Below are 27,891 nucleotides of genomic sequence, written 5' to 3'. Positions count from 1 at the left end.
CGATTTATTTTACAGATAAAACGTTTGACCTTTACCGCTCCGGCATTGATTTTGATATACTAGATGGCAAAAGGTTGTCGATAACGAAGGTGCATATATTGTTGATTAGAAATAAATACTATAATATATAAGAAAGGGACTACTTTCCGGTCTCTCTAAAACTAAGAATAACCATTGTGTTATCCGTCCCTGCAGTTTATGCTACCAGAAGTGATTAGCCTGTGGCATTGCAATATTAAAAATAAATTACAATGATTACTTTATACAGGATGTTCGGAAATAGGGCTTTTAAGCTTTTTATTCAGTCCTTCCTATGTAACGATATATTTTTATTATTGTGTAGAGTTCCGAGTATTATGTAATTATAGGTAGAAATAAAACAAGCACATATGAATACACTTTATTCGTCCAGTCGCCTGCATTGATATGTACGAAGCGAAAATAAACTAACAATATGTACAACGGGTAAATAAATTCCATAATCACGTCACCCTCGGGCGCCCGACACCCGAGGGCCTCTGCAGCTGCGTCCACATAAATCTTATTATACACGATAACCAAGAAATAAAATTGCAAATAAAAACAAGATTATTAAGAGTTGATCACTTTACAAAGTCTGCCACAAATCAATGTTCACTGTCCAACAAATCAACGTCGAGTGTCCCACAAATCAACATCGAGTGTCCCACAAATCAACATCTGGTGTCCGACAAATCAGTCGAAAGTCCCACAAATCAACGTCGCGTGTCCCATAAATCAACGTCAAACCGTAATCTGGCTTACTAATAATTAGAAAAAACCATGTCACATATTTTTAAACTAATCACGAATCAAATTTCTTTTCAAACACCCCGTGAAGTTCTTTCCTTTACTAAGACTACTAATCTTTACTCTTCAATGTTAATATTAGTTGCTCCACTACAGAGGCATGTTTTCAAACAGTGTACACGAAATTATTATTACATTCAACTCTTAAAAATACGTAACATAGACATTTTTATTTATTTTCTTGTCTATCTAGAACTTTATAATTAGCTAGTTGTACCTGCCTTGCGGCGTTAATTTATGGGAGAACTATTTACAATCAATTTTATTATAAAAGCTCCATATTGCGAAACAATATCTCATATCCGGATAAGATCCTTCTATATCACCATTCACTGGTAAGAGTTTCACACTTTTCCGTCAACAACTTTCTTGATTTTTCAAATATAACTTATTTATGAAGACAATCTACAAAACATTTACCGATAAATTTAGTTTTTCATATATATGTCCGTATTTTATTGTTATTAAGAATTTAAATCAGACAAAACAAAAAATAAAGGAACACTCACCAAATAACCATTTGATGTTAAGGTTTATATAGGGGTCAAAAGCCCGGTAATGAGGGAACTGACATAATTAAAAAAAATATTTGAAAATCATAGACTATAGATTACAAACACTCATGGCCTTGTCAAATATTAAAATAAAAAAAATCTATATTTTTTCACTATATCTCTCTAGTTGCAATATAATATTTAATCACCTTTTGTTATAGTGGCATATTATTATAACAATAGTGTCCATTTGGGCAAAGGATTAGTTTTAAACGGTCAAATCCTTGGTAAATTACCCACACTGGTAAAAATAGAACAACACTTAAAAGTTAAATTTTCAGTCGCCATCTTCAATTTTGTCCATTTTAATTTTTTTCGTGCTCGGCGAGTTCGGCCCGTTGTAAATAATGATTTCTTCAGTCGAGAATCCGACCCTGCGTCGTTTCTGAGCACGAGCCTCCTTGCCGCTGTCCACGCTGAGCCTTCCACTGCATTCAGAGTCGCTGGACATTCCATTAGTTGCATTCTTTATGATCAACAGGTCCTTCTCTATTTCTGTCAGTTCCCTTGGTTTAGAACGAGACGCACGTCTCTTGACCGTTTTATTTCTAATTGTTGGGGATATTTCAACGTTCTTACGTTTTTTGTATGTTCGCTTCGTTGGGACCTCTTTTCTGTTCTTCTTTGGTTGTGGTCCGGTCTGCAAACGACACAGTTGTTATTAAAATTAAGATAATAAATATTAAGAAAGAAGTGTAAATCTATTAAAGATAGCAACTGTATAAATTGACAAGGGTAGATAATATTTATTTATTTTGTACCACAGCCGAACAGGGGCCTCCCTATACATTTCCAATAGCACTAGCTGGAAGTGGCCTGTGTCCTCCTATGACCTTAACATGGTTGTTACTTTACCTTGACGGTCATCCCAAAACCTTAAACTCCCAGCATCTATCAGCCAACTTACTGAGATTAAAACTTTAATTTTTTAAAAAATTTAATTTTAACAAAAATCAAACCGATTCCAAAACTTCTTCCAAATGTATTATCCAAGAGCTATAACCACTCATTTATAAAGTAACATTAAAAGGATTCTGAGAAAACTTCAGTGGTGTTAAAGATATATAAACAATATAATATAGTGGTGTCAAAGATATATAAACAATATAATATATCACCCTGTATAATTGTACCTGTTTAGGTTTGGCTCCTATATACCCAGAGCAGCGCTTCGCCCCGCACAGACAACGTTTCTTCTCTATACCCGCACATTGCAAGTTATAATTAAATGTCACCTCACTGTTCTGTGAAGAAAATAAAATAAGTATTTAATTTGAAGCAGATGTTGCGGGTTCGATTCCGGCGATGGTGTTATATGTAATTCATAATTTGTGCATTAATTATATGGGATTGAAGTAATGCAACACTGCAGTTGCCAATCTGTTTGAAAAGCGTGACGATTATAATATATCCTCCCATAGATATCATTGGTGGCAGCCTATGCTTTGCAGTGAACATCTATGGGCTTAAATTACGAAACATTTTTTTTATCCAGTATACGACAGTCGGAAGGTCTTTAAACAATGTGTTAGTTTTAAAATGGGTCTCAACAACTTAAAATCACCCAGGGAACAATGCAGAGGACTTTGTTTAGTTACACTGCGAGATTGAATTTGAAATGAGATCAGCTGAAAAACAAAGCTCACCAATTTAGGTCTTAGAACTGGTCATCTGAAGTTTAAGTAGGTGGAGCATGCAGCAGGTCCAAGAGTAGCAACCAAGAGCAGGTAAGGCCTGTGGTCCGATAATAAGGAAGTCGCTGGGCAACGAAGGACCAGTCATCGTAAAGAAAAGAACAATTCTACATATACATGGATAACCTGAAAACAATTTTCTTAATATTTAAGTACAAATTCCGTCTTCAGCTTGTATTAAATTAAAAATGTCACGACTTATAGGCCTTCAGAGGGCATACTTACAGCAGGGATATCTCGCTTCGCGAACAGTCCCACTCTGACGTCGCCCAGCACGGTCCACTTTTGAGTTTCACAGTTGGGCTCGCAGCAGTGATTCATAAACCTGAAAATTGTTTGGTGTAAAACTTATAATACTCCTACTACTATTGTGACATTTAATATAACCATCATCATTTCAGATCTTGGAATGGCCTATGTCCTATAGTGGACATTGGTTATAAGCCATACCATGCTGCACTTATCAATTTGTGGTCTCCACTAAAGAATCTTAAGACCCCAGCAGCCTTCTGTTCTGGCCTGTCCACTACCACTTCAAGTTGCCAATCCGCAAAAAGATCGGTAATAACTGGCATTTATTGAGCGTTTTCGGACAAACATTGATCTTATCTATCCACTTTCGGACAAACATTAATTTATATATAATTTAGCTTTTATTTTACATTAAAATATCTTTTATTTCTGTGTAAAGGCCTCCTTCAACATCCTCTATTGCCTCCGGTGAACAGCAACCCTGAGCCTTATGGGCCCAGCGTCATCCTTTTTTCATCTTCTAGTTTTTCGACCTTGCTACATTTTCCATTTTTGCTTCAGAGCAACTAGTAGACTTTCATTTTTGTTTATCAATTTCATTCTTTTAATCTATTGATCTATGCAGTGTATAAGTGTTTGTAATTAAATCTGCAATCTATTTTTAAAATTACAGACCTTGACTACTAACCTTAAACTTATACGTTAAACTTAAACTAGTAAAAAGATATCTTTATCTTTAATGTCATAGTTTTCATGTACACTAAATTTTAATTTACTAAGTTTGAACAGTATTATGATTGTCAGAGCTTATTTAACTAAAGTTTAAGCGTTAGCTTATCATAAGTTTTAAAAGAAAAAATATTTTTTTGTAAAACAAGTCTGAATGTTTTATTTTAGTGAATTTATTTATTAGTAACTCATTAAAACCACATTCATAATTAAAAAAACTGTACATATGGATGGAAGACAAAGTTCATCTTCATCATATCAGCCGATAGACGCCAACTGTAATAGGCCTCCCCCAAAGATCTCCACAATGCCTCTGAGCTGCCAGCATCCAGCTATTTCCTTCGACATTAACAATGTCGGCGTCCATGGAGGGCCTAAACATGCCGCGTCTACCGGTTCCTGGTCGCCACATGAGGACCTCGTCCCACCTTCAAACGAGCAAGTCACATAAGGTCACCTTAGTTCTTCTCCGAATCGAATACCTTAAGTTAGTTATTACCTCGCCAAATTTCCCTTGGGTCCAGCATCGATCATCCTCTCTTTGTCCAACGTCAAAAAGTAGTAGTTCTCATCTCTTATCTCGTACTTCCTCAGCATTCTCCTCTTGAACTCTTCTTCGTCAATCAATTCTCCCACATACTCTATCACAAATTGTCCTGTAAATGTATTTTCAATAAATATTAACCAATAGTGTAGAATGTCTACCTACATGGTCGACAGACGAGCCTGTATTTCGGAAGACGCTGGAATAGCATTTGCAATTCCAACGTGTCCTTTTTTAACCTTTTACCTCTGGGTAGGCCCTGTGACCAGCAGTAAATGTCTTACGGCTGTAAGGTTAATGATGAAATGTGTGATCAAAGAGTAAACAAGGCTAATTTGAGGGTATGTATACACACATATATATATATATATATATATTTATAATTCATATATATATATGTGTATAAATGTATATATGTACTTATTTATTTATGCTATCCACTTTGCATCACTTATAGTCATAACTACAATATGTGTACAACCACAATATGTGTAATTGTGAGAAAAACGTGACAAGAACTGAATTCAACAAATCTGTTTTTTTATTTGAGGTATACATTCATGAGATCTATTATAATTTAAAAATCCTTTAGACCAAAAAAATACTAGAACAGATATTTTAATGATTTTAAAAAATAATGACCTGCTTTTATATCCTCAAGGGTCTTTAACCCCCAGCCTCTATGCGGGGTCCTATAAGGTACTAGCTTTGGGTACAGGCGCTTCTCGAAGGCGCGATTGTTGCAACGGTCACCTGCACGGCAGGTGGGACCGCATTCCGTTAGCAGCATCCTGGAATAAAAAATAATTAACCAGTGTTAAAATATTACTAAGAATTATTCTGACTACTATTTTTAATTAACATACCAGTAAAATCTTTAAATATGTAAGTAACACTTAAATGAGAAAATTCGTACATCAGCTACCGCCATGCAATGCGCACAGTTCGCGGCGCGCTGCCCGGTTCAGCAGCGTCACTTCTGCGGAACGTAAGGTAAGGAAAGTATCCCAAAATGGAGGGGAGAATGATATTCTGATGATACCTGTTCAAACACTGCGAGTAAGGTCCACAAGGATCCTCTTCATCAGGGTTGCATTCACACTGGGTCAGGGAACTCTCTTCAAGGTCCAGTCGCTTGCCACAAAGTGAACCACAGGGCTTGTTCACTTTCAGCTTCACATAATGAGGCGGTAGAAGAGATGATGCAATATCCAATGATTCCTCTTCATTTGGTGTTACATCTGAAAAGCATCAATAAAATATCAATCATTTCAAATGTACCAATTTTGATTTAATGCGGGGGTTGATAACATTTTTTATGGTAATTAAAATTGAAAATATTTATTGGACGTACAAAGACATACATCCATTAGGTGATAAATGCTTCAGACCTGATGACGGGTGAAAGAAACTCAACGAGGCTTGATATATAATTTAAAATAATATTTGCTTTGCATTTAAATAGTCTGAAATCCTCACTAGGTGGACTGACAATGCTGAGAAGAATTTGCTTCATGCAAGACTGGTCATCATGGCAATCTTTGGGGAAGAACCACGCCTTGCAGTTATTTACCCTGAATTATCTTATTCATTATTAACTAACATTTATAATTTATAGCGTGTATTATTGAAATTCATAGAGCCTTTTTTTTTTTAATCTATAACGTCTAGTGAATGCTGGGCATAACGGTGGTCATTGCTGTGTATGTCTACAATAGACAAAAAATATTTAGTCATACTATGTCATAGGAAACCTATATGACCTTGTAATATGCGTCTATTACGGTGATGAAATAACATATAGACGAGCATATAATTTTCATAGTGTTCTATGGCGTCATTTATAGTATAGTTACCCTTAGTACACATGTTCTTTGACAATTTTTTTTAAATCTAAAAATCAAAGCTTTCGGAACTGCACCTGGAATCCTTTCTATCTGGTGTTCAGTTACAAAATTAGCTAGACCAAATCAACCGAAATGTAAGTATTAGAGACATATTAGTCAGAAATACATGGGTCAATCAGTGACCCAATGGTCATAGTATGCTGACTCATAGTTAACATATTAATTATACTCACTTTTTAATATCTCGCAGGCTCTTTTAGCATGATCCATAGCCATACTGAAAGCGGCATCGATTTTCGACTTCTGACTTGAGACTTTACCCGAATCGCCTGAAATATTTAAACACAAGCCATTAAAATTTATTATAGACTTTGTTTAATAAACTTGATGATGATATTATTGAGACATTAGACACTTGATATTGTACTTCATCTTTTAACTATTTCACCTAATTTCTTTTTTTTTCCTATATTGTTCCACAATAGTCAAAGAAAAAAAATACTTAAAAACATTCATATAAATAAATTATAGTCTTCTTAAGTAACCTAAGGCTTTATTAGTAGATTTTTAATACTGTTAAATTTTCCTTTCATTATGTACAAACACATCAACATTCCAACTCGTAGACACCCATTGTATAAGTCTCTATCTATAAAAGAAAATATAGGCGATTATATCGCCATGCTTGAGTCTACTTTAATGTGCTTTTATAGTATGTAGAGTAGCTTCTGCATGTACTACAGTAACTTGTTTATGAGCAGTAGCAATCATATATAATGCGCAAAATGTGAATTATATTAGATTGTGTCCTGAGAATCAAATCTGCGACCGCAGGTCTCTTTTCTCCACCACTGGGCTACCGCCGCTCATAAATATAATAACTAAACTATTAAGGTCAATGTACACAAGCTTATAAAATAAATAACATATAAATGGATCTAACCTTCTTGGAATGGAAACACTCGACCTCTGTTCACCCAGTAGTGGTCGTACTGACCAAAGAACCGAACCACAAACTCCCCCAATGAATGCTTCACAGCAAGTATGTTCGTTGGGATCTCAGACGGATGCAAAATTATTCCTGGCCACCATCTGTAATAAATCAATAGATTTTTTATTTAAATATAAGATTAAATCATATTACAAGTTATTTAATGAAAGAGTTGTATATTAAATACAATAAACTGCGCTTAATTTGGGATAAAAAGATATTTATTATTAATAAATATATATACCCGGGGTGGCCAAGCAGCGCCTTGAAAATTCAATTTTTCAAGAGCAGTAAACAATAACATTTTAAAAAGGTGTTATTTTTTTGAGAATACAAAATATATATGTGGACATTAAATGTTACAGTAATTTTAAATATATTTTGACACATATGAAACTATATTATTTGTAATATAATTACATAAAATCAAAAGTGAAATCGGTTACATTTATAGTGAGCTACAAATAAGCATTCAAAGAACTGCAGGTTGGCAACCCCTGATATATACTTAATTTTTTTTTATTTATTGAATCTATATTCCACAGACATTAGCGCCTACAGACACAAGACAGGGCCTTTTGCATTACTTTAATAATTCCGATTTTTTTTGCTTGAGTTTCTACATGTCACAGTGTTTACTATGTCTCCTAAAGTAAGTCCTAACTTAAATCTTAGATATTTAAATCATTTTCATGTCTTGTTCATTTTTAACGGCGACCTAACAATGTCTAGTTTTTAGCATTGAGGTTGATGGGACCACTTCCTCACCCCTACTCCATATTGCAAAAATATATATTCTAAGTCAATAATAGTTAAAATATAAAATGGAAATATTTCTCAGCAAAAAAGCATTAAATTTTTTAAGCCTATTTAAAATCACCTGTGATATTGCAAATTATTTAATTTTTTCTATGAGAATGCATGGCAAAAACTTCCGAAGTAAAAAGTATGCAGGGAGATACAATAAAGATAAATTAATTTTATTATGTGGTAATACATATCTTCTCACTATATTAACATTACATTATTTATTATTTCTTAGTGTGCTTTAGTTTGAAATTTCTCCAGTAATTTAATTTGATATTGTGATAACTTTTGTGATGTGGAAAAACGTTTATTTAATTATTAAAACAATTTGTGCGCGGAAAATGAATAATTCGCCTACGCGCGGTTGCGCATCGAACCATGGCTCAAATCCGACTCTCAGAACTCCAACGGCCGCGGGCTGCAACGCGCGGCAACGTGCTGCGCGTCTTGGCTACCTGCCAAGAGCAAGCAAGAGCGCGTATCGTGCGTATCGTGCACGCCGTGCGAGTGAGCGAGACGAGTGGGCGAGACGAACAAAAGGTTAAGCGTTGTGACGACGTCCGCGGGAAAATTCACATCTGGCGGCTTTTTATATAGCAATATTATTACACTTTCTTTTAATTTTTTACTATACATGAATCCTCTAAGTGTCCTTCCTTCTCTTTGTTAAACTACCTAAATACTACACAATATATTTTAACATAGGGTTTCAAAATATTGGATCCTCGGCCACACACACTTTAGTTTTAAAAGTCATGTAACATACATACATATACATAAATCTTTGACCTAAATGTTTTAATACTTACATTTAACATTTTTACATGCAATCAAAAAAGGTTTAAACAGAGCAGAGATCAGCAACCTGTTTGTCTTTGTTTATTGTACACATAAAATATTGTAATATATCTTTTATAATATATACATACCTATAGTGTCCAAGTTTGACCCACACCATTTCACCGTACAGCGGCAAGCGACCAGTTTCACAGTCCTCGCACATATATCCACCTGGAAAAAGAAAACTTTACGGGTTAAACTTTCAAAAAAATTCTTCACAAAATTAACATGTTTTTGTTAAGAAAAGGACCAATGTTTAGCCACTTCCGCACATGCAGGCATTTTCAGTTATGTTACACCGATTAGTGCCAAACACAGAGTCTCTGTGCCCCGTGGAGGGGTGAAACACGTGTTGAGTGATTTAACGGTGGCAGTTGTGTAATTCGTTTTGTTTGCCGCATGCGCATTTATCAGCGGGCTGGCGGGCGGTGCACTTTGTTGCACGACTACCACTACGTGTGCAGAAGTGGCTAAATATTGGTCCTTTTCTTACTTAGGATGGATTTCCACAAGGTAACGCCTGATTCCATTAAATAAGTTTTTGTTGTTTTTTGTATATAGCAGCAGTTTCAAACTTGCAATCTGTTTTTTGCTGTCTAGTCAATGTGTCCTTTGAAACAATATTAAAAGTAGTCTCAGCCAATAAAATGTCACCCGGATGAGATAGTATCAGAGATTAGATGTCAAGTATCAGGATGTAAACAATCAACTAACTTTATATGTCTATTACAATGCACTTGTGAAAAGAGCCCGCCTAAAATTAGTATGACAGCTATTACAAGTGTGGTTTCACAATAAAAATGTTCTGAAATTAATTGTTATAATTTTAAGGATTTTTTTGTTAAAATAAAATTACATACCACATTGAGTTTGTTGTTGTACCCAGTAGGTGGTTTGTTAAAACTTAATATTAAGCAGACAAATATAAATGATTAGAATAATCTCATATAATAAAACCTATTTTGATTTATTTGGGTTCAATCTGGTCTATTAAACCAATGATTTGGGACGGGACCAGAAGAACTAGTTGATTGTGCATTACAATCCTTATATCAAATAATTAAAATAAACTTGATAATTTTATTTATATCAGGGTGTTTAACAATAATGAGAGGGTATGTACTAAATGGTGTGTACTAAAAAATTCTAATCTAAGATTTACTTCTATTTGTAATATTTTTGATCACATTCTCCTTCTTTTCAGTTGATAAAAGCCAACTGCAAGACATCATATCTACCGGTTCGTAGTCGTCACTTTAGAACCATTTCGGCAGCAACGACTCTCAGTTGCACGAGGTGCTCTGCCCACTGCTACTTCCTCATTTCTGATACGATGAGCTTTGATGAGGCCTATTGTAAGTGACCATCGTCTCAGATCCGTATATCATCACTGGCAACACACATTGATCAAAGATCTTCGTCTTCACACTGCAGTTTTTTGCATGGGATATTATTTTAGAGCTTCCCAAAAGCTGCCCATTCGAGTTGGATTAAGCAAGGGATTTCTTTCTCGAAATTGAACCTACCTGTCCGAATAGCCTTTTTGTTATAGTATATTATCATTAAATATCCTTTGCTCTACCTAACCACAGCGACCATATTAAGGACATAATAAAAAAACTAGGTTTGTAACCTAGTTCATTTAATCAATATGTTAGGCTATTATTAAGTATGGCCGTAGTATATTTACCTTCAGGCGGTTTAATGTTAAGGCACTCTGCATGAAAAGAGGTTGGGCAGTACTCGCAGCATATCAGAGATCCACCGAGTGCACAGATGAAGCACCAGCCTGTGTTCACATGACAAGGAACTTTTCCTGGCCTGTAAAAAACATATCATTTATGTACAGAAAGAAGGTAAAAACTATTTATATATAATAAAAAAGTGAAATTAATAGTGTCAAAAAACAGAACTAATATAAAACTTAATTTCCTTATGTAATGACTTTGATGAATGATTTTAAATAAACAAATATCTATGTTAGTGTTTATTAAATATATATACACAAACAAGACTGGTGCATTTTAACTTAGATAATGTTCACTTACGCTGAGGCAATATCTGAACCTAGATAGATCTGTGACAATTTTAATAATAAAAGTAAATATATCATATAGAAGCAGGCATATATGTATGTTATGGTAAATTTAAAAATACGATGATATATAGCTAATATAGGTACATGTTAAAGTGAACATAGCATGGAGACAATCAAATCAAAATAGAAAACTCTTTAAAGTTAATAAAATGACAAGAAAAACTAAATTATATTTGGTTCAAATTTTATATGTAGTTAAATTACTATGAATTGATAGAAATATTTCCAATGTAAATAAATTACAAAAGATTTGTTCAGATAAAACAATTTTGCTATTACTATATCAAGTATTTAAAAGTTATAACTCACCTATGCTTGTAATGCCTTGGACATATGATCTGGGATCCAGTCAAAACCTGTGTCCCAGCTGGAAGACATTTAGTGAAAGAATGATAGGTGGCTGGACACCTGATACAGCGAGCCAACTTATCACCGCTGAACCTTGTCTTACAACCCCTGGGATCATCGCTGACACAAGTATGACACACATGTCTTGGACAAGTCATGGGTTCAAAGAATCCCTTTATCTTTTTATTGTTTCTAGAAATTTCTCCAGAGTTAAACTGTGTTTGCGGCCAATGATCTAAGCATTCCAAATGGAAGTATCTATAGCAATGAGCAACTTGACACCTCTGTCTATATTCCACGCCATCTCTAGGAGAAGTTGGTGATTTACAGACAAAGCAAACTGGTGTGTCATATTCCAGGCATTTGTTACATTTGAAATCCGTATTATCGGAATTACGATTTTTAGAGGGTAGTTTTATATCTACTATTTTACACTTTCCCGCTTCTGTATCGCTCCAATCAAGTTCATTTTCACTGGAGTCGGAGAAATATTCATTTTGAAATTCATCAAACATTTCTTTCATTTTGGCACTTAATTGAACTTCTATATTATCCGCGTCTACTATTATATGAGATTCAGATTCAATATCTTCGATTGATATGTTTTCTTCTGAAGCATTCAGATCTTGAGATTTTTCATCGCTTTGACTACCATTATCTACACCATTAGAATCCACTGAAAGTTTTTGCTTGCGACCTCTATTTCTCTTCTTCTTTTTTCTACCTCTTGTAGGTGTTTGAGCTTCAATAACGGCAGTTTCTTTTTTGGTACAATCTACATGAAACATAGAGTGACATCCTTTACATTTAACGAGGTTGCCTGTCTTCTCACAGACTTCGCAAACTTTCTCCCTTATTAATCCTTTGAATAAATTTGGTTTGGGTCTAGTTAACTGGTCGAAATATTCTTCGACTTGATCATAGTCATCAATTAACATTTCTTCTTCATTATGATTTTCATTTGCTTGGCCGTCTTGATTGCTGTCATTTGTTTTGTGATTAGATCTATTTTCATACATATCATAACACTCATATTCACTATCTATATCTGAATAATCTTCATTATAATATGGTCTGATGATCTTCCTTTTTGATTTAGATTTAGGAATAATCTCCTCATTTTCATATGATTCTCTTACTACTACGTCTACTTTAGCCTTTTTTCTGACTCGTTTTGGAGGAACAGGTGGTTGGTCTAAACCTTTAACTAAAGTTGCATGATCTATATCGTCATTTTTTTTCTTATCGGACTTCGTGCTTTCTTCATACAACCATGTATTATATAGGTAACTGGTTATCTCTTCTTGAGATAAATGAGGATTTTCATCAATTAAAGCATCTTGACGTAATTCCATATACTTCAAAAACTCAGGGTCATTTAGATCCTTTTTTGGACACTTATTTGACTTTTTTTCAAAGTGCTTTTCAAATTTTGTGCGTTCTGTTCTTTTATTTTCTGACATTTCACTTATTTCTGAACTTAATGAAACACCATCAGTGTAACCATCAGAACTTTTGGAATTAGATTTCTCTTTTACCTTAGCATCATTGGCAGGGTCAAATTCTGAATTTGGATCATTGGAACTCAACTCTTCTGTATAATCAGAATCAACAGATTCCATTTCCTCTAAATCTGAAGTTCTATTGGACTGTTTTTCTGTTTCTTCAATTGACCTGTCTTCATTTTGTTCATTATTCTCTCCTTTTGAAACTATTTCTTCAATATGTTCATTTGTATCAAATCCAAGTACATTTTTAATTGATCTATTTAATTGAAAAGTATCATGAAAATCTGATTTATCAGACTTGGCAACCTTTTCATTTTTTAATAATTTTTCATTAATACAGTCTAATTCGATATCTTCTTTTTTAAGATTTCTATCAAGAAAATTATTTACTTCTATATTATTAGAGATATCACGTTTTAATGATTTATTTACATTTAGTTCAGAGCTTTTTACATTAACACATACCTTATCATTATTACTGTCAACTGAATTGTAATCCTTTTTAAAATTTGGTAAGCATACCATTTCACAATTTGACAAACTTTCTTCAATGGGCACAGGATTGATTTTCATGTTCACAATATTTTTAGCCGTTTCGTTATTTGAAAAACTACCACTAACTTCTTCGTCACTTTTGTGTTTACTAGAAAATAACTGAATGTTCCTATTTGGAAAAGATATAATTTCCTGATCTTGATTACAGTAATCTATACAATTTTCCTCTTGATTTTGATCATCGTCTGTATTATTTTCAACATCTCTATCGAGACTTTCAAATTGTGTATTATTACTACAAGATTCTTCAGAATCATGATGTGCAATGATATCTATATTTTTATTTTTAACAAATTTAGATGCTACATCTGATTCTAAATAGTTGTTTATTTCATTATCATATTCAAATACTAAATTATGTTTCACTGCATCCTCGGTTTCTGACATACTGTTTTCAGAGTCGTGAAAGGGTTCATTCTCATTTATAATTTCTAGTTCATGAAGCTTATTTGGTTTTGCTTGCTCATTTAAACTTAATACTGTTATTTCTTTAGAGTGCAATGTATTAGTGTTAAAATATTCTTGACCTAAATCGTTCTTTTTAACTAAATTATTTTCTTCACCATTATTACACTCTGTGTCTGGCTCACATGCATTTTCCATATTAGAACTTGTAGGGTAACTAGGAGTGTCTTTATCTTTTTCTTCGTCCATGGAAACATCTTCGAAATCACTCATTTCAGAATTTGTAGCATCAATCTCTTTGTCACACTTAACTGAATCCATACTCGCATCATCAGTAAGTTGATTATCTACTGTTTTATCTATTTGTTCTGAGATATCTAACACTTCATTTTCACCTTGTACAGCTTCCTTAAAAATATATTTATCTTCTAAACTAGGCAGTGTGTCTATACTTACTATTGCTAAATTATCATCTTGTACTCCAGTATCATATAAATCTACATGCATTTGTTCATGCGTATTTAATTTGGAAGATGTTTGTACTAAACTATTTCCTTGATTATTTTCAACTTTGGTAACAACACTTTCCTCATTTTCAACTGTCAATAAAATATCAGGTACCTCATTGGCCCCATTAGTTCCTTGAATTTTATTCAACACGCTTTTAGGTATCATGTCAACATCAAAACTCATTGCTTCAATGCCAAGGTTTTCATTAAAATCTTCTATTTTGACATGATCTTTATCTTCTGCTCTAACATCATTAATTTTGTGATATTCTTGCTTACTATAATCATGTTCATTCTGATGTGATAACAATTTACTTTCTATTTCATCTTGAGATTCATTTCTATTTCTTTTAAGACTTAATGATTTCTTTGAACGGGTCTCTTTAGATGTTGACCTCTTGTGTTTTGTATTACTTTGCTTCGATTCCTTGTCTGTCTTTGAGACTGGTTGTGATTTTAAAAAAGATTTCTCTGGAGTTTTAGACTTTGCTTTTTGCAACCATCGATCCATGTGAGACTGTCTTTGAATTTTTGTTATACCCGTTTTCGCCGCCATGTTGTCAAGGCATGCTGTAACAACTTCGGAGACATCTAGAGATTTATTTCTTGTTTTACTTTTAGAACGTTCAGTGTCGTTGTTTTTGGAATCGTCTTCGGAGAACAATGAGTCATATAAACTCTCGCTTAAAGAGACGTCACTGTTAGTTCTTGTTACTTTTTTACTTTCTAATTTCGGGGTTGTTTTTAAGTCTCTCGTCTTTTCAAGCATGTCGCGTAATATATCAATTCTTAACCTCTTTGGTTCTCGCATCAAAGACTCCGCCTCTTCAACGGACACAATCCACTGAGGTAGTTTCTTTTCTGATATAAAAAATGACGCATACAGCCTAGGATCACGTTTCTTAGCCTGTAAATGAAAGATGTAACTTAAAATTTCTCTACCAAAAACAGTTATGGGTAAGTAACCATGCATTAATATTATACCTCTGATGAAAACTGTTCCCTGGTGGTTTCAAATTCGAGTTGACCTGAAAATTTTCTCAGCATATTGTCTACTATCCATCCGCGTCGCCCGTTATCACCAAAGAATGTTACATGAAGGACATCTCGTTCTATCCGTCCAAACACTATAACCAATAAACAGTAAAGTTATAGCTTAGGCAGTTCCCGGATTGATATATTATAGAATATATAAAGGATTTAAGCATGTAGAATTCAAAACAGAATATATTTACAAGAATAAATTGGAAGCAAACATAAATAATATAATGTATAAATCAACCTTACTCAACTTTAGCTTTATTTAATATTACTTTTTGTAATAAAATATTGTAATATACATAATAATACAAGTATACATAAATTATAATATAACATATATTTGTTATCAAGCTAATTAAAAAATAAACAAATAGTTAATTGTACATTCAGAATTAATAACAAGATGACTGTACAACAATCAATATCAATCATTATATAATAATAAAGATATTATTATCCATATGTTTAGAAGATTGAATCGCTCAAGATCAAAACTTTTAATTTGAAAATGAGCCGCTTAAATGAAATATAATGAAAAAAATATTTCTAATAATGTTGCTTTAATTATATGTCCCAACACATATAAGTATAGAGCAAATGTTTTACTGTATATAAAGACAGGTATAAAACAAGGTATATAATACTGCACATAAGTCTCATATACACTACAGCTATGCAACAATTTGGTGCAAAGGTTTAAATTTGAAAAGTCAATTTAAAGTGTAGTTTGTGTACATAAAGCTATGGTATAGATTTATTATACTCAAGATATGGTATAGTTTTCTTCCATTAAACAATGTTATACTAATTAAGAATTTAAAATAAATTGTGGACAATGTATATTCTACATTTATTGCTGCAAGCAAATCAAAAGAGATCAATAAGACCTGAATACTGGAAACCAACAAAATAAAAAAAAAATAAAAATCGACCAAAAAGTATCAAATCCAAATAAGTCATAAATAGTAACTGAAATCAGTAAATTATTTGCTTTATGAAAGCAGTAAAACATTTTCTATTATTAATTTCATTTAAAAAGAACAACCATTTAGTTTCTGGTTGACCTCCTCTCAGCAGTTCTGCATTCATAACCAGTCATTACTACTTATAATATTAAAATAATCAATGACTTTAAAATGCATATAAATGACATATCAAATAAAGATTATTTGATTTTAAATTAGGAAGTGGAATTTTTTTGGAAATTATTTTTTACAAATTTTTATCTGATTAATCTATACCTTACAGTATACCCTACTATATAGACTTTCAGAGGCAATAAACAAACATTTCAAGAAATATAAAAACATGTCCTAATATTTTAACTCTAATACTCGGCATCTATATTGCAAGGCTTATTTAACTAAATTTCTTTTAAAACATGTGTAAAGGGGCTTCCAGACATACCAAAACATACCAGGCATCTCTTACATTACTATCTTTGATGATATTTTTAAAAATTCAGTAATAAAGTTATATTGAAATATAATGTTACTTGAATCAATATCACAGTAACTGCGTAATATGAATTGAGACAACCTTTTGGACATCTGTTTTATAAAAGGAGCTATTTACTGAATGTATGTGAGGAAAAGGTATCTTGAATGCATAAAATATCAAATCCTAACCCACATTATTTGATCCTTTTATTCATTAGGGTTTAATATACAACACAATTTGAAATTCAAATACCAACTGCCGAGAGATTGTGCTACAATAGCATGTAATTTTGTGAACATTTAGTATAAATATATTAGGAGGACCAGAAAGTAATGTTGCTTTCTAAAGTTAAATTCACACAACTTCTTTTTTAAACACTTTTTATTTCTAACCAACAATATATTCACCATCGTTATTAACAATCTTTTGCTGTCTAGTATACAAATCACTGCCGGAGCAGCAACAATTCTATTGCTTTTTTTGTAAAATATGTTGACAGAAACAATATAAATTTCCAGTCCCCCTAATATATGAAAAAGGTCAAAGAAGACCAGTCATTGGGATGACTTTAGAGGGTGACCTAGGCCATAAAGTGGGTGTATATCGTTGGACATAATAATGATATCACCAAGGATGACCTAGCCAAACTCAGGAAAGGTTCAATATATACAAAACATGTAGTAAGTGTATATTTAAATGTAACATGCGGGACACTTATTGTTTATGAAACAGATGTTGTTGTTATGTGGGGTCATTAAGGCCCTGCATACTCTAATGCATATAAGTTAAACTAAAACACAGTGTAATTCTGTGTGTATTTTTTTGAATAATCTTAATTTGTTAAAATTTAACAAGAGGAACCTTTCTACTTATCTTGTTTTTTGACAAATCTTGTTAATAATAAATATTCCATGCCTGTACTTAATATGTAATCAACCACAGTTTGTTTAATGTATAATTATAAAATAAATTAGATAAATATATGAATAAATAATTATATAAACTTTTCTTAGTTTTACTTGTAGGAAATTGACACAAGTATTATACATTTTAAAAATATATTATGAAAATTCTGACTATAATAAAGTTATAATTTAACTTTAGAACAGTCTGCAGTTCTTTATTTAAATTGCAAAGAAATTAGGAACATCCTATTATATCCAATGAAAGCCACAATTTTAAATAATGGCATCTATACTTAAAGATATTTGGCTAAGAAAACGTGGAGGCAGTTATCTATAATTTACTAATAGGCAAATTACCTAAAGAAATCAATTACGAAGCTTGTACTAGTGCACAAGCATGTGTAATTTATTATCTCACTCGCACAGCAAGTAAAGTTATCTATCTCAACCATTCACACCCAATTTTTTTTTATATAATAGTGTATTCATATTTAGCTAAGGTATAAACTTAAGGTAAATACAAGGAGACTGGTTGTAGGTGCAAAACCTTTAAATATGTGAATGTAGCTCTTTTGCAGTCAAATAATTTATGGTACACCCTATATACAAAGGGGTTTCAGAAATAGTAAATAAATATTTTAAACAAAATAATTTTAAAATTATTATTGTTTACTCTCTGTCTGTGCAGACTTTATACTGACAGAAAGGTCTGTTGATATATACGTAAAAAAAATTTAAAACTTTTTGCTTACAAATGAAGTATATATTTCTATCTTTTAAGCATTTAGACCTATAACCAAACATCCTGTATATTAACCAAAGTTGTAATATTTTATTCCAAATAAACTTACACTTTTTCTTAACAAATGTTCCGCTCAGTGGATCTCTTGTTATGATACAAGGCCAAAAAGGATATGTGCCCATTCTAGCCCATGCCAAATCTCCAACTTGATATTCACACTTCGCTTCCATTTCAAAAATATCACTCTTAGATAGTGATGATTTACCTTCTCGATTCTCTCTCTTTTTCTTTTTACTACCATCAAAATCTAATGTTTTCACAACTGATGATGTGTCCAAATACCCATTCTTTTGATTCTTATCTAAACTATATTTCTCAGAAGACCTTTCTAGGACATTCCCTAAATGAGTAGAAGATGGTTTATTTACTTTAATAGGTGAAAACATGTTTTTAATTAATGTAATTGTCTCCGTGGTTTCTTTTTCTTTACTTTGAATTAGATCCGTTCTTATGTAGACTTTTGGAAACTTCTTAGCTGGAGAGGCACTTCTTTTCTCCTCAGATCCAAATCTACTTAGCGATATGTTTTCATTGTATATATTCTCTATTTGGGTTTCCAATAAATTTTCTGTAGAACGCTTTGGAGTTTCCATCCTTAAAGGAGAATTAGAAGCATGCATTTTATAAACAGGTGATTGAATTTGTACAGGTGATTTATCAAATTTAGGTGATTTCAATGACTTAGTAACAGATTTCTCCGAATCACTGGAGTCTAACTCAGTCTTTAGCCGACGGGCCCTGCCATAACGACTTGTACTACAATTCTCCCCATTTGTTATAGGAGAAGTCACTCTAGCAGTTAAACTTGTCTCTAGTTCCCTTTCAACAAGAGATCTCTTCTTTGATTTAATTCTTACAGAAGTTGGACTGTCAATATATTTAATCTCCTCTGCACTTAAATTGTCCTCAGACTCGTCCATTTTGGGCCCTCATAAGTCATTAAGGACATGAAACGGGACGCTGACGTAATATGTTACTTCTGTCGCCAACGAAAATTTTCGATATAAGTTTTAAGGATTAAAATAAACTTCAACAAAAAAAATGGTTAAAATATCGTCTTAGCAGGTCAAATTGATTGCAATCTTCAGAAAATCTGTTCAAGCTTCGGCTGAAACAAAAGAATCGAAATAAAGTTGATCCAGTGTCAGCTAGGTTATTGAAATTTTTGAATCAAAATAAATCGTTTTTTGACGCCTTGTTACATTTTTATGAGTACAAAATTATCATAGGCTATATACTGACACGCTGTGCTATTTTAACAAGAAGCGAGCGTAATGGTTGCACACCAACCAAACAAATGGACGAAACCAATTTGCTAGTACACATCTCGAGTACTCGGAAACTTAATTTTCATTTTTACAAATTGATTTTAACCGATGTAAATAAATAAAAATTAGTTTCTAAAAGGCTATCACACACAGGACCCGAAACAATTAATAAATACTTCAACGCTCAGCTATCAAACGAGCAAAGTCCTATTTTGTTCCGAACTGGGACCCTATGTAAGTGTCATCCACGCGCCATCATATTTTTATCACAGAGAAAATAATGAAAAACTTACAAAAACAACTCCGTTAGAGACAATAATAGTCCCTAAGTGTAATAACCACAACATAAACACACAAAACATTAAATAATATCACACGAATTAAAATTTTCAATAGAAAATAAGTTCACCGACGCTTCATGCCGCGAAAAATTACCACAGAATGATAAGAATGTGTGCGTCGAGTTGTATAGTGTGAGAGTTTAGGTATAGACATAAAGTAAATAAAAACAGTGTATGTGTAGAAGTAAACACGCACACAAATATATAATTTCAGTTCAATGGCTCTTCCATTTTATTAACAGATTGCATTTATTCAAGACATACTTTTTTATTTCAGTTTATAATATTTTATTGTAAAATAATAATTAACGTGACAAATATAAGTTGCGCTATTTAAATGTAGCAATACTTAGAATTTAAATCGAAATAAGGCTTCGATGGATTTTATTCAAATGGTTTTAAGTAAAGAGATGTTTATGAAAGTACTAAATTAAGCGAACAAGCACATTATTATTATATTATTTCTTACCACGAAAGCTATTATGGTTTATATTTATTAATTTAAACTATTTTTGAGTTTTTAATAATATGAATTAGATGGTTGAGAGATTTTTGAAATCAACATATCACTGTTTATTTTAGTTATAAGACTTGCTGTCCTACACGGATAGCAAGTAAATTATAATTATTGAGTGAGGCGGATTGTAATAGTTCTTTACTTATACATTTTTAAGTATAGGGTGTGCCATAGTATTTGCAATCGATTTAAAAAAGCAAATTTGTCAGTAAAAATATGATAACAAGGTCACATTTTAAATAATAATTTATTTACTATTTTAAAAATATTCATTATAATTTATGTACTATTAAGAAATGTATAATTAATTTTAGAAATTGAGTATGTTCGATTTTAGCTGTTTGTAAATTGTCAGTCTAGCAATATTTCTCTAATTTTAAACATGCACAGAAACATATTAACAATTAATACATATTTTTTACGTGCTTTTAAAAAGTATTTTAATTATTTACGATGAAAATAATTTAATTGGTATTTGACAAAACAAGATACTGCTGATTATTTTCTGTATTTTTTTTAAAAAGTTATATCAAATAGAAGGTTCATCAAGTAAAATAACAAAATGACAGTTCTAATTTAAGTATCGAACAGTGTTTCAAGTTATCTAGAATAACACATTTTTTTAATTTGCATATCTCCCGGTTTTTTTGACATTAGGTCAATAATTTTAAGGTCAAGTACTTAAATGGTAAAATAGTGAAGTATTTAAATGTTGCAATTTGTGACTCATCCAATAATTTTGTTATCGAATTAGATGCAAAAAACAAAAATAATACTTTAATTTATTATTACTAATGCATTAATCGTTTACATTTTTACAAGATGTATTTATGCCTTTAGAAGAAATATTTCATGCGTAGTTGAAAACTCGGAAATAGATTTTTTTTTCATTCCATATAAATTTTATTTTATTATTTACTATGAAGTTATTTCAGTTTGTCGTTGAACTTTTAAAACTATTTAATATTATTGATAATTAAAAGATTTTGTTTTATTTATTGTCTATACTGATTCAGAAACTTAGACATTTAATTATCTTTTCAATAAATGTCAGTTGTTGATGATTACTTGATTACTTAGTTAACTTTTAACTGGTGATATTCAGTTCGTACATTATATTAACAACCATCCTTCAGACTTTTAATGAGAATTTTATTATTAAGGTTTGAAATTAAACTTTAAAATTAAGAATTAGTAAAAATGTCCGGGATAGTTAAATCAAAGGATAATAAACCTGAACCAATAGCTTATAGTGAGGTTGCGCTAAGGAATAATGCAGCAGTAGTTGAATACTGTAGAACATCCATGGCTGCGTTGTCGGGGTCCACAGCAGGTACAAAAATCTTTTTGGTGATAAAAATTTAAAAGATATTTAAAGTTAATATGACAAACAGAAATAATTTGTTTACCTTTTAATAATGAAACCATCATGGTTCTAAAATACCTTTAAACTAATTATATACAATAGATTATTCCATATTAAATGAATATAGAACGCTTGCTTGTTGTTTGCAAAATAATCCAAGACAATATATCAAGTTTACTAACCTACAATTCTAAATCATTCCAATTAGACTTGGTCAAACCAAGCAACAAAGCTTCGGCAATGAACACTCATCATTATATGATTTCTAACCCTTGAATGCTATTATCAAAGGAAAAAAGCTATTATTGTTGAAAACAAGTAACTGTAATATGTAATTTTTTCTGAAATATTTTTTTTCTTGACAAATCTACACTTTCTTTTTCTTATCTTTTCATTTAAAACTAAATGTACATCGTTAAATAAATATTGTTAAAGCATTCAAAAAAATTAAGTTGGTTGAAATGTGTGAAACTTGATTTGTTGACCCATTTTCATGGTTAATATTATAATGTATACTTCAAACAATCTTAAATTTAATTTACTAGGAGCATTTGTTGAATTTCTGGCTGACTTCTTGGCAGACCAGCATTCTAAACTGGTGGTAGCTTACCACTTCTAATGTTAAAATAATTGAAAATTTAAAAATAAGCATCAATGCCTACTTGATTAAAGAAGTTTACAATTATTATTTTATTAATTAAAGTTACAAGTTATGACCTTTGAAATTAATAATCTCATTTTGACACCACTGATCATGGCCGCCGATAGATGCTCACCGCAAGGCACAGACTTCCCTCGAAGATCACCATCACAACCGGTCTTGTGGTGCCTTCATGTGTAACTTCCTGTGAATTGCAGTAATCTATCTTTACCTTATCTACCAGCTCTTAATTGTCACTTGAGAACCTTTCAGTGACAATGGATGCCCACTGCCACTACAGACGATCTATTCCTTGCAATAAGTTAAAGACTTCAGCAGAGCACCTGATTTTTGAATTGATAATTGTTAAATAATGTTGATGTTATTAATAATATATGTTTTAAAATTCCAGGTGTTCTCGGCCTAACTGGATTGTATGGATTTGCATTCTACATGTTTGCAGTTTTTATCCTATGGGTGATGTTCATGATCAAAACAGGTTCAAACTGGCATAAATATTATATTTCAAGACAGAGTTTATTGACAAACGGATTCTTTGGTGCTCTGTTCACATATGTGCTGTTTTGGACTTTCATTTACGGAATGGTACATGTGTATTAGGTTAATTTATATTCCTATGGTAATACTTGATTATTTATTGACACAATTCAGCTGCGGTAATTAAATTAGTTTTGCTTTTGAGAGGGTAAAACTTAAAAACTTAATAGATATTTATTTAAAATAAATAAATTATCATTGTATTACAAATTTTATTAATCAAAGACCTTTTTTTTTGTCACAATATTTTAAAAGAACCTACAAAATTAGTCTTATGGTTCCAATATTGCTATTTGTTAATGTATGGCTCATTTATGCTAACTTATTTATTAACATCAAAACAAAAAACAAAAGTTGATAGTTTGATGAAGATGCATCTAATCCCTGGTAGTCAGTTTTGATGAACCTGGCTGGATTGACTTATCGTGAGACACTAGGACCCATTTTGATAAGTACTCTGGTAAAATTGTAACAAGTAGATGTCCAAGCTGATGATACCCAGGGAGCTCTTGAGCTTTTGCTACCTTACAAGAAGTTTTCGGCTAAGCACCCTTGGCATGTGCCCCCTCCCACTCGTGGAGTTTGCACATGTCATTTAGGTGGCAGTGCAAGTCAGGTAAAAGTAAAAATGTTATATAAATTATTAATTTTGTCTTGATGTATTTGCATAAAATTTGGGAATATTTTAAATCAATAGCAACATCTTTATATTAGATTTATAAGGGTGGATCAGAAAGTAATGTTTCTGTCTACATATTTTATAGAAAAACACATTGATTTTTGCCAGTCCAGCATTGAAAATTTGTATACTAGATGGCATAAGGTTGTTGATAACGAAGGTAAATATTTTGTTGAGTAAAAGTAAAAACCTTTTAAAAATGTTGTTGTGTTAATTTAACTTAAGAAAGCGACATTACATTCCGGTCCCACTAATACATGTTGCTATGTTCAAAATAAAAATATATTATCTATGGAATTACAAGTTAATCTGAAATAGTATATGTAAACCCAAGACTAGTTATAGGTAATTGGGTCATATAGTGTTTTATTTCATTGGTTTTTCTATGAATAACTTTAAAATACCCATTATTAAATGTATGACCAATGTAATTTATTTTAATTTCATAATAATCAAAGAATTTTAAAAAGTGTAAATAGCTTAAATAACATCATTAATATATTTTTAAACACATATAATTGATCCAATGAATATGTTAGAACTTATTAAAGAAATAAGAAAAATAATATCATTTAGGTATTAAACTGTATTAAATGAATACATGGTATATTCCAATAGTGGTTTTAAAAGTATTTTTAAAGAGTTATGTTACTGAAGAATTTGTGTTACAATAAAAATTATAAAAATTGTGCAAAATTTATTTACTAGCCTATTATGTCTTAAATATATATTCTATAAAGGGTTTTTTTTTATTATGGTTTTATTTTTGTGAAGGTATAACATTTCATATATTTTTGAATGTTGATGTATTTGATTTGGAAATTGTTGCTCTAGTACCTGAGGTGATTGAATAAAAGTGTAAAAGCTTTAAGGGCTTTCAAATCTCCTACACCTGTTTCTGATCATGTATAAAATGATCACATTAAAATATGTTATCTATTGGATATATTGTAATCTTCGACAGGCCAATTACATCTTAGTCTATCCTTTTTTGCTATGTTATTATTTTTAAAATTATTAGGCAATGGATGTGGTGTACTATATGTTAATTAACTGCAAAGGGCTATATATTAATCCTTTTGATACTTTTACACCTATAACAAATCCTGTGTATGCAGGACAACATATATTTACGGCTGAAATAGAGAAATATGGCGTTATAAGTATACTTAGGACTTTTTCCAGAATTTTAGACCTATTTATTTATTTCATCGGATTTGTTGATAGCTAAGTTCAATAGCCTTTTAGGTGATGATGCTTGATAGAGTAACTGGATGCATCCTAAAACAAAAATTCTTAGCTTATAGTCTCTCACTACTCTGACACATTTTAAAATAATTATATAGGTTTGGTTATCTTTGCATTTAACGATAATGATTTACCCTTATTTTGTTCAGTACAGAACATAAAATAATTAAAATATCTGGGTTTTAATTGTAATTTATTTGGTAAAATATTATGTAATTTTTGTAACATAGAAATTAGCACCAACACTGACAATTGTCACTCCTTTAATTTGGTTTGTAACCCAATGCGTCTTATTTAACAATAGTTAACAGCAGTTTTATAATCACTTTGCCTCTAGATGGCGCTTTTCGCAAACTTGTAATTTCATTACGTTACTAGCAACCACATCGTATCAAATTATTTACGCGTTATTATCTATGAAAAATAATTAAATACTTGTTACTTGGTTTGGTAATTTTTAAAAGATGTTACTGATTTAATAAAATAAAACAAATGAAACGGAATTATAATACTTTTCATAGATTTAAATTATTGTCAGTGTCATTTCTTTATATATTTGACATGAAAATTTATAAATCGTATTTATTTTTTTTCGCCCCAGCTGGTTAAAAAACAGAATTACGGTAGTAAAAAATCATTTCATAAACTATTTTCAAGTTAATTTCTCTAAAACGCGTTTATTTCATACCAATGGTAAAAATTTAGCGGGAAATTAAAATTTGGAACGAATGTATTTTTATTTTTAATTAATTGAAATTTCTTAATAACTAAAGGACTACAAAAGGTGTAGAGGAGATTGAATTGTTCTTATTGAAGGCTATAGATTAGTGATTCCCTAAGTGGTCTATATCGACCCCTAGGACTCTATGATAACCTCCTTGCAGGTTTACGTCAGCGAAAAAAAATTTGGGAGTCCATGAAATGAAAATGGGGGTCCACAGACTGGACATCATTAGCCGAGGAGATTTAAGATTATCCCTTAGAAAATTGACGCCAAATGTTGATAATTTATTATGAAAGCATCAGGTTCATCCTTCTCACTAAAAATATTGACTTATTGCTTATGTTATTTTATTGATAGTTTATTTTATGTTACGTATATTTTAGATAACAAATACAAAATTTTATTTTGAGTAGTTTTAATTTAAATTAAATTAATAAATGTATAAATTAACTTGTGCTTTACTTTAATTTTTTAACACTAAACTTCACTACAGTTAGAAATTTACAGTAAATCAATATCAGATAAGTAGGGGGTCTACCCAACACGGAAAAACATGACAAGGGGTCTACGACACAAAAAGTTTGGGAAACTCTGCTATAGATACACATTTATTAGGCCTTTCGACTTTTTTTTATCGGTGATTGATTTTGAGTTATACTGTCGCGCGTTTAATAGCAGCGACTGCATTGTTACTAACGTCTGTTAGTCGCATTTGCAATGTGCTGCGATGGGGAGAAAACGGTGGTTACTGAATCGTAGGCGATGGCAGACAGCTAGCGACCTCTACGCTACTGTATCGATGCGGGCGTGCGACAGCGTCTTTACTAGATCGCTACAAAAAGCCGCCGTAGACGAAGAGCCTTGGAGGACACTTCCATGACTGTTATTGATAATTCATTGAGATCGTAGCCTTAGTAAGAAAGGACCAATATTTAGCCACTTCCGCACATGCAGTGGTAGTCGTGCAACAAAGTGCACCGCCCGCCAGCCCGCTGATAAATGCGTAAGCGGCAAACAATGCGAATTACACAACTGCCACCGTCAAATCTCTCGCATTGAGTGGATGGACTTCCGCAAGGTAATGCCTGATTCCATTAAATACGATGTAGCCTTAGTCCAATTTTTTTTTATTCTATTATTTCTTCCCGGACGCCTTCGCGGCCTATCACGCACTCCACAGCATGGAGGTGGACGCAGTCTTAGTCCATCTCTTCACGGGGTAAAGGGGATTCTCTGAGTACCTTCATAGGTTTAAGTTCAAGGAGGATACCTCTTGCTTCTGTGAACCGGGCGTGGACCAGACCGTGATCCGACACTGAGTGCCGGTTGGGGAAAAAGATTGAGGAGGCGACCAACGCCTCCATCATGATTGAAAAAGGAAGAGAATCCTTCCTCAAGTTTTGCAGGTTGGTGGGAAAAACTGTGATAAATAAAAATAAATAAGTAAAACAAATAAATAAAGAGAAAATGAAAACTAGAATTATTGTATTAGGAAAACTGAAAATGTAAGAAGTAACAATATTGTAATCATGATAAATTAAAGAACTGTGATATATACAATAAGAACTGTGATATATGTATAGAAGGAAAATAAAAATAAAATCTGTGATATTATAAATAGTAATTAGTCCTAACTGCAGTGATTGAGAATCGATGAAAGGTTCAAAGAGCGGAAGAGAAATCATAGAATGTATTACGGAATGAAAGAGACAGAAAGATAGATATTGTAAGAAATGGAAGAAGAAAATAATAATAAAAGAAAGTAAATTTTTAATACAGAAAATCCTTCATAAAAAGGTGCCATGATATTAAAAAAAACCTTTTTTTTATAGCAACTGTGCTTGACAATATCC

General features: G+C 31.9%; 2 protein-coding genes across 2 annotated transcripts; one reads left to right on the top strand and one right to left on the bottom strand.

Moving 5' to 3' along the window:
- Nucleotides 1–388: 388 nt before the first annotated feature.
- LOC137925871 (histone-lysine N-methyltransferase, H3 lysine-36 specific-like) lies at nucleotides 389–20,390 on the bottom strand. The gene is made up of 14 exons (XM_068769342.1): nucleotides 20,259–20,390; nucleotides 18,747–19,805; nucleotides 15,494–15,636; nucleotides 11,494–15,416; nucleotides 10,777–10,907; nucleotides 9,176–9,257; nucleotides 7,392–7,540; nucleotides 6,682–6,777; nucleotides 5,644–5,842; nucleotides 5,244–5,392; nucleotides 4,557–4,713; nucleotides 3,302–3,401; nucleotides 2,516–2,626; nucleotides 389–2,022 (listed from the first exon to the last, which is right to left on the bottom strand). The coding sequence occupies exons 2-14, from the start codon at nucleotides 19,615–19,617 to the stop codon at nucleotides 1,660–1,662; spliced, it is 6,474 nt and encodes a 2,157-aa protein (XP_068625443.1). The 5' UTR covers nucleotides 19,618–19,805; nucleotides 20,259–20,390; the 3' UTR covers nucleotides 389–1,659.
- A 1,539-nt stretch (nucleotides 20,391–21,929) lies between these two features.
- EMC6 (ER membrane protein complex subunit 6) lies at nucleotides 21,930–24,584 on the top strand. The gene is made up of 2 exons (XM_068769548.1): nucleotides 21,930–22,156; nucleotides 23,242–24,584. The coding sequence occupies exons 1-2, from the start codon at nucleotides 22,024–22,026 to the stop codon at nucleotides 23,448–23,450; spliced, it is 342 nt and encodes a 113-aa protein (XP_068625649.1). The 5' UTR covers nucleotides 21,930–22,023; the 3' UTR covers nucleotides 23,451–24,584.
- The last annotated feature ends 3,307 nt before the right edge of the window (nucleotides 24,585–27,891 follow it).

This window comes from Battus philenor, unplaced genomic scaffold (assembly GCF_028537555.1).
Source record: "Battus philenor isolate CCGP_79_NKW_IND1 unplaced genomic scaffold, ilBatPhil1.0.hap1 SCAF_28, whole genome shotgun sequence".
NCBI classification, from domain to species: domain Eukaryota; kingdom Metazoa; phylum Arthropoda; class Insecta; order Lepidoptera; family Papilionidae; genus Battus; species Battus philenor.
Note: the sequence above shows the minus strand (reverse complement) of the source record. Positions and strands in the feature narration are given on the sequence as shown.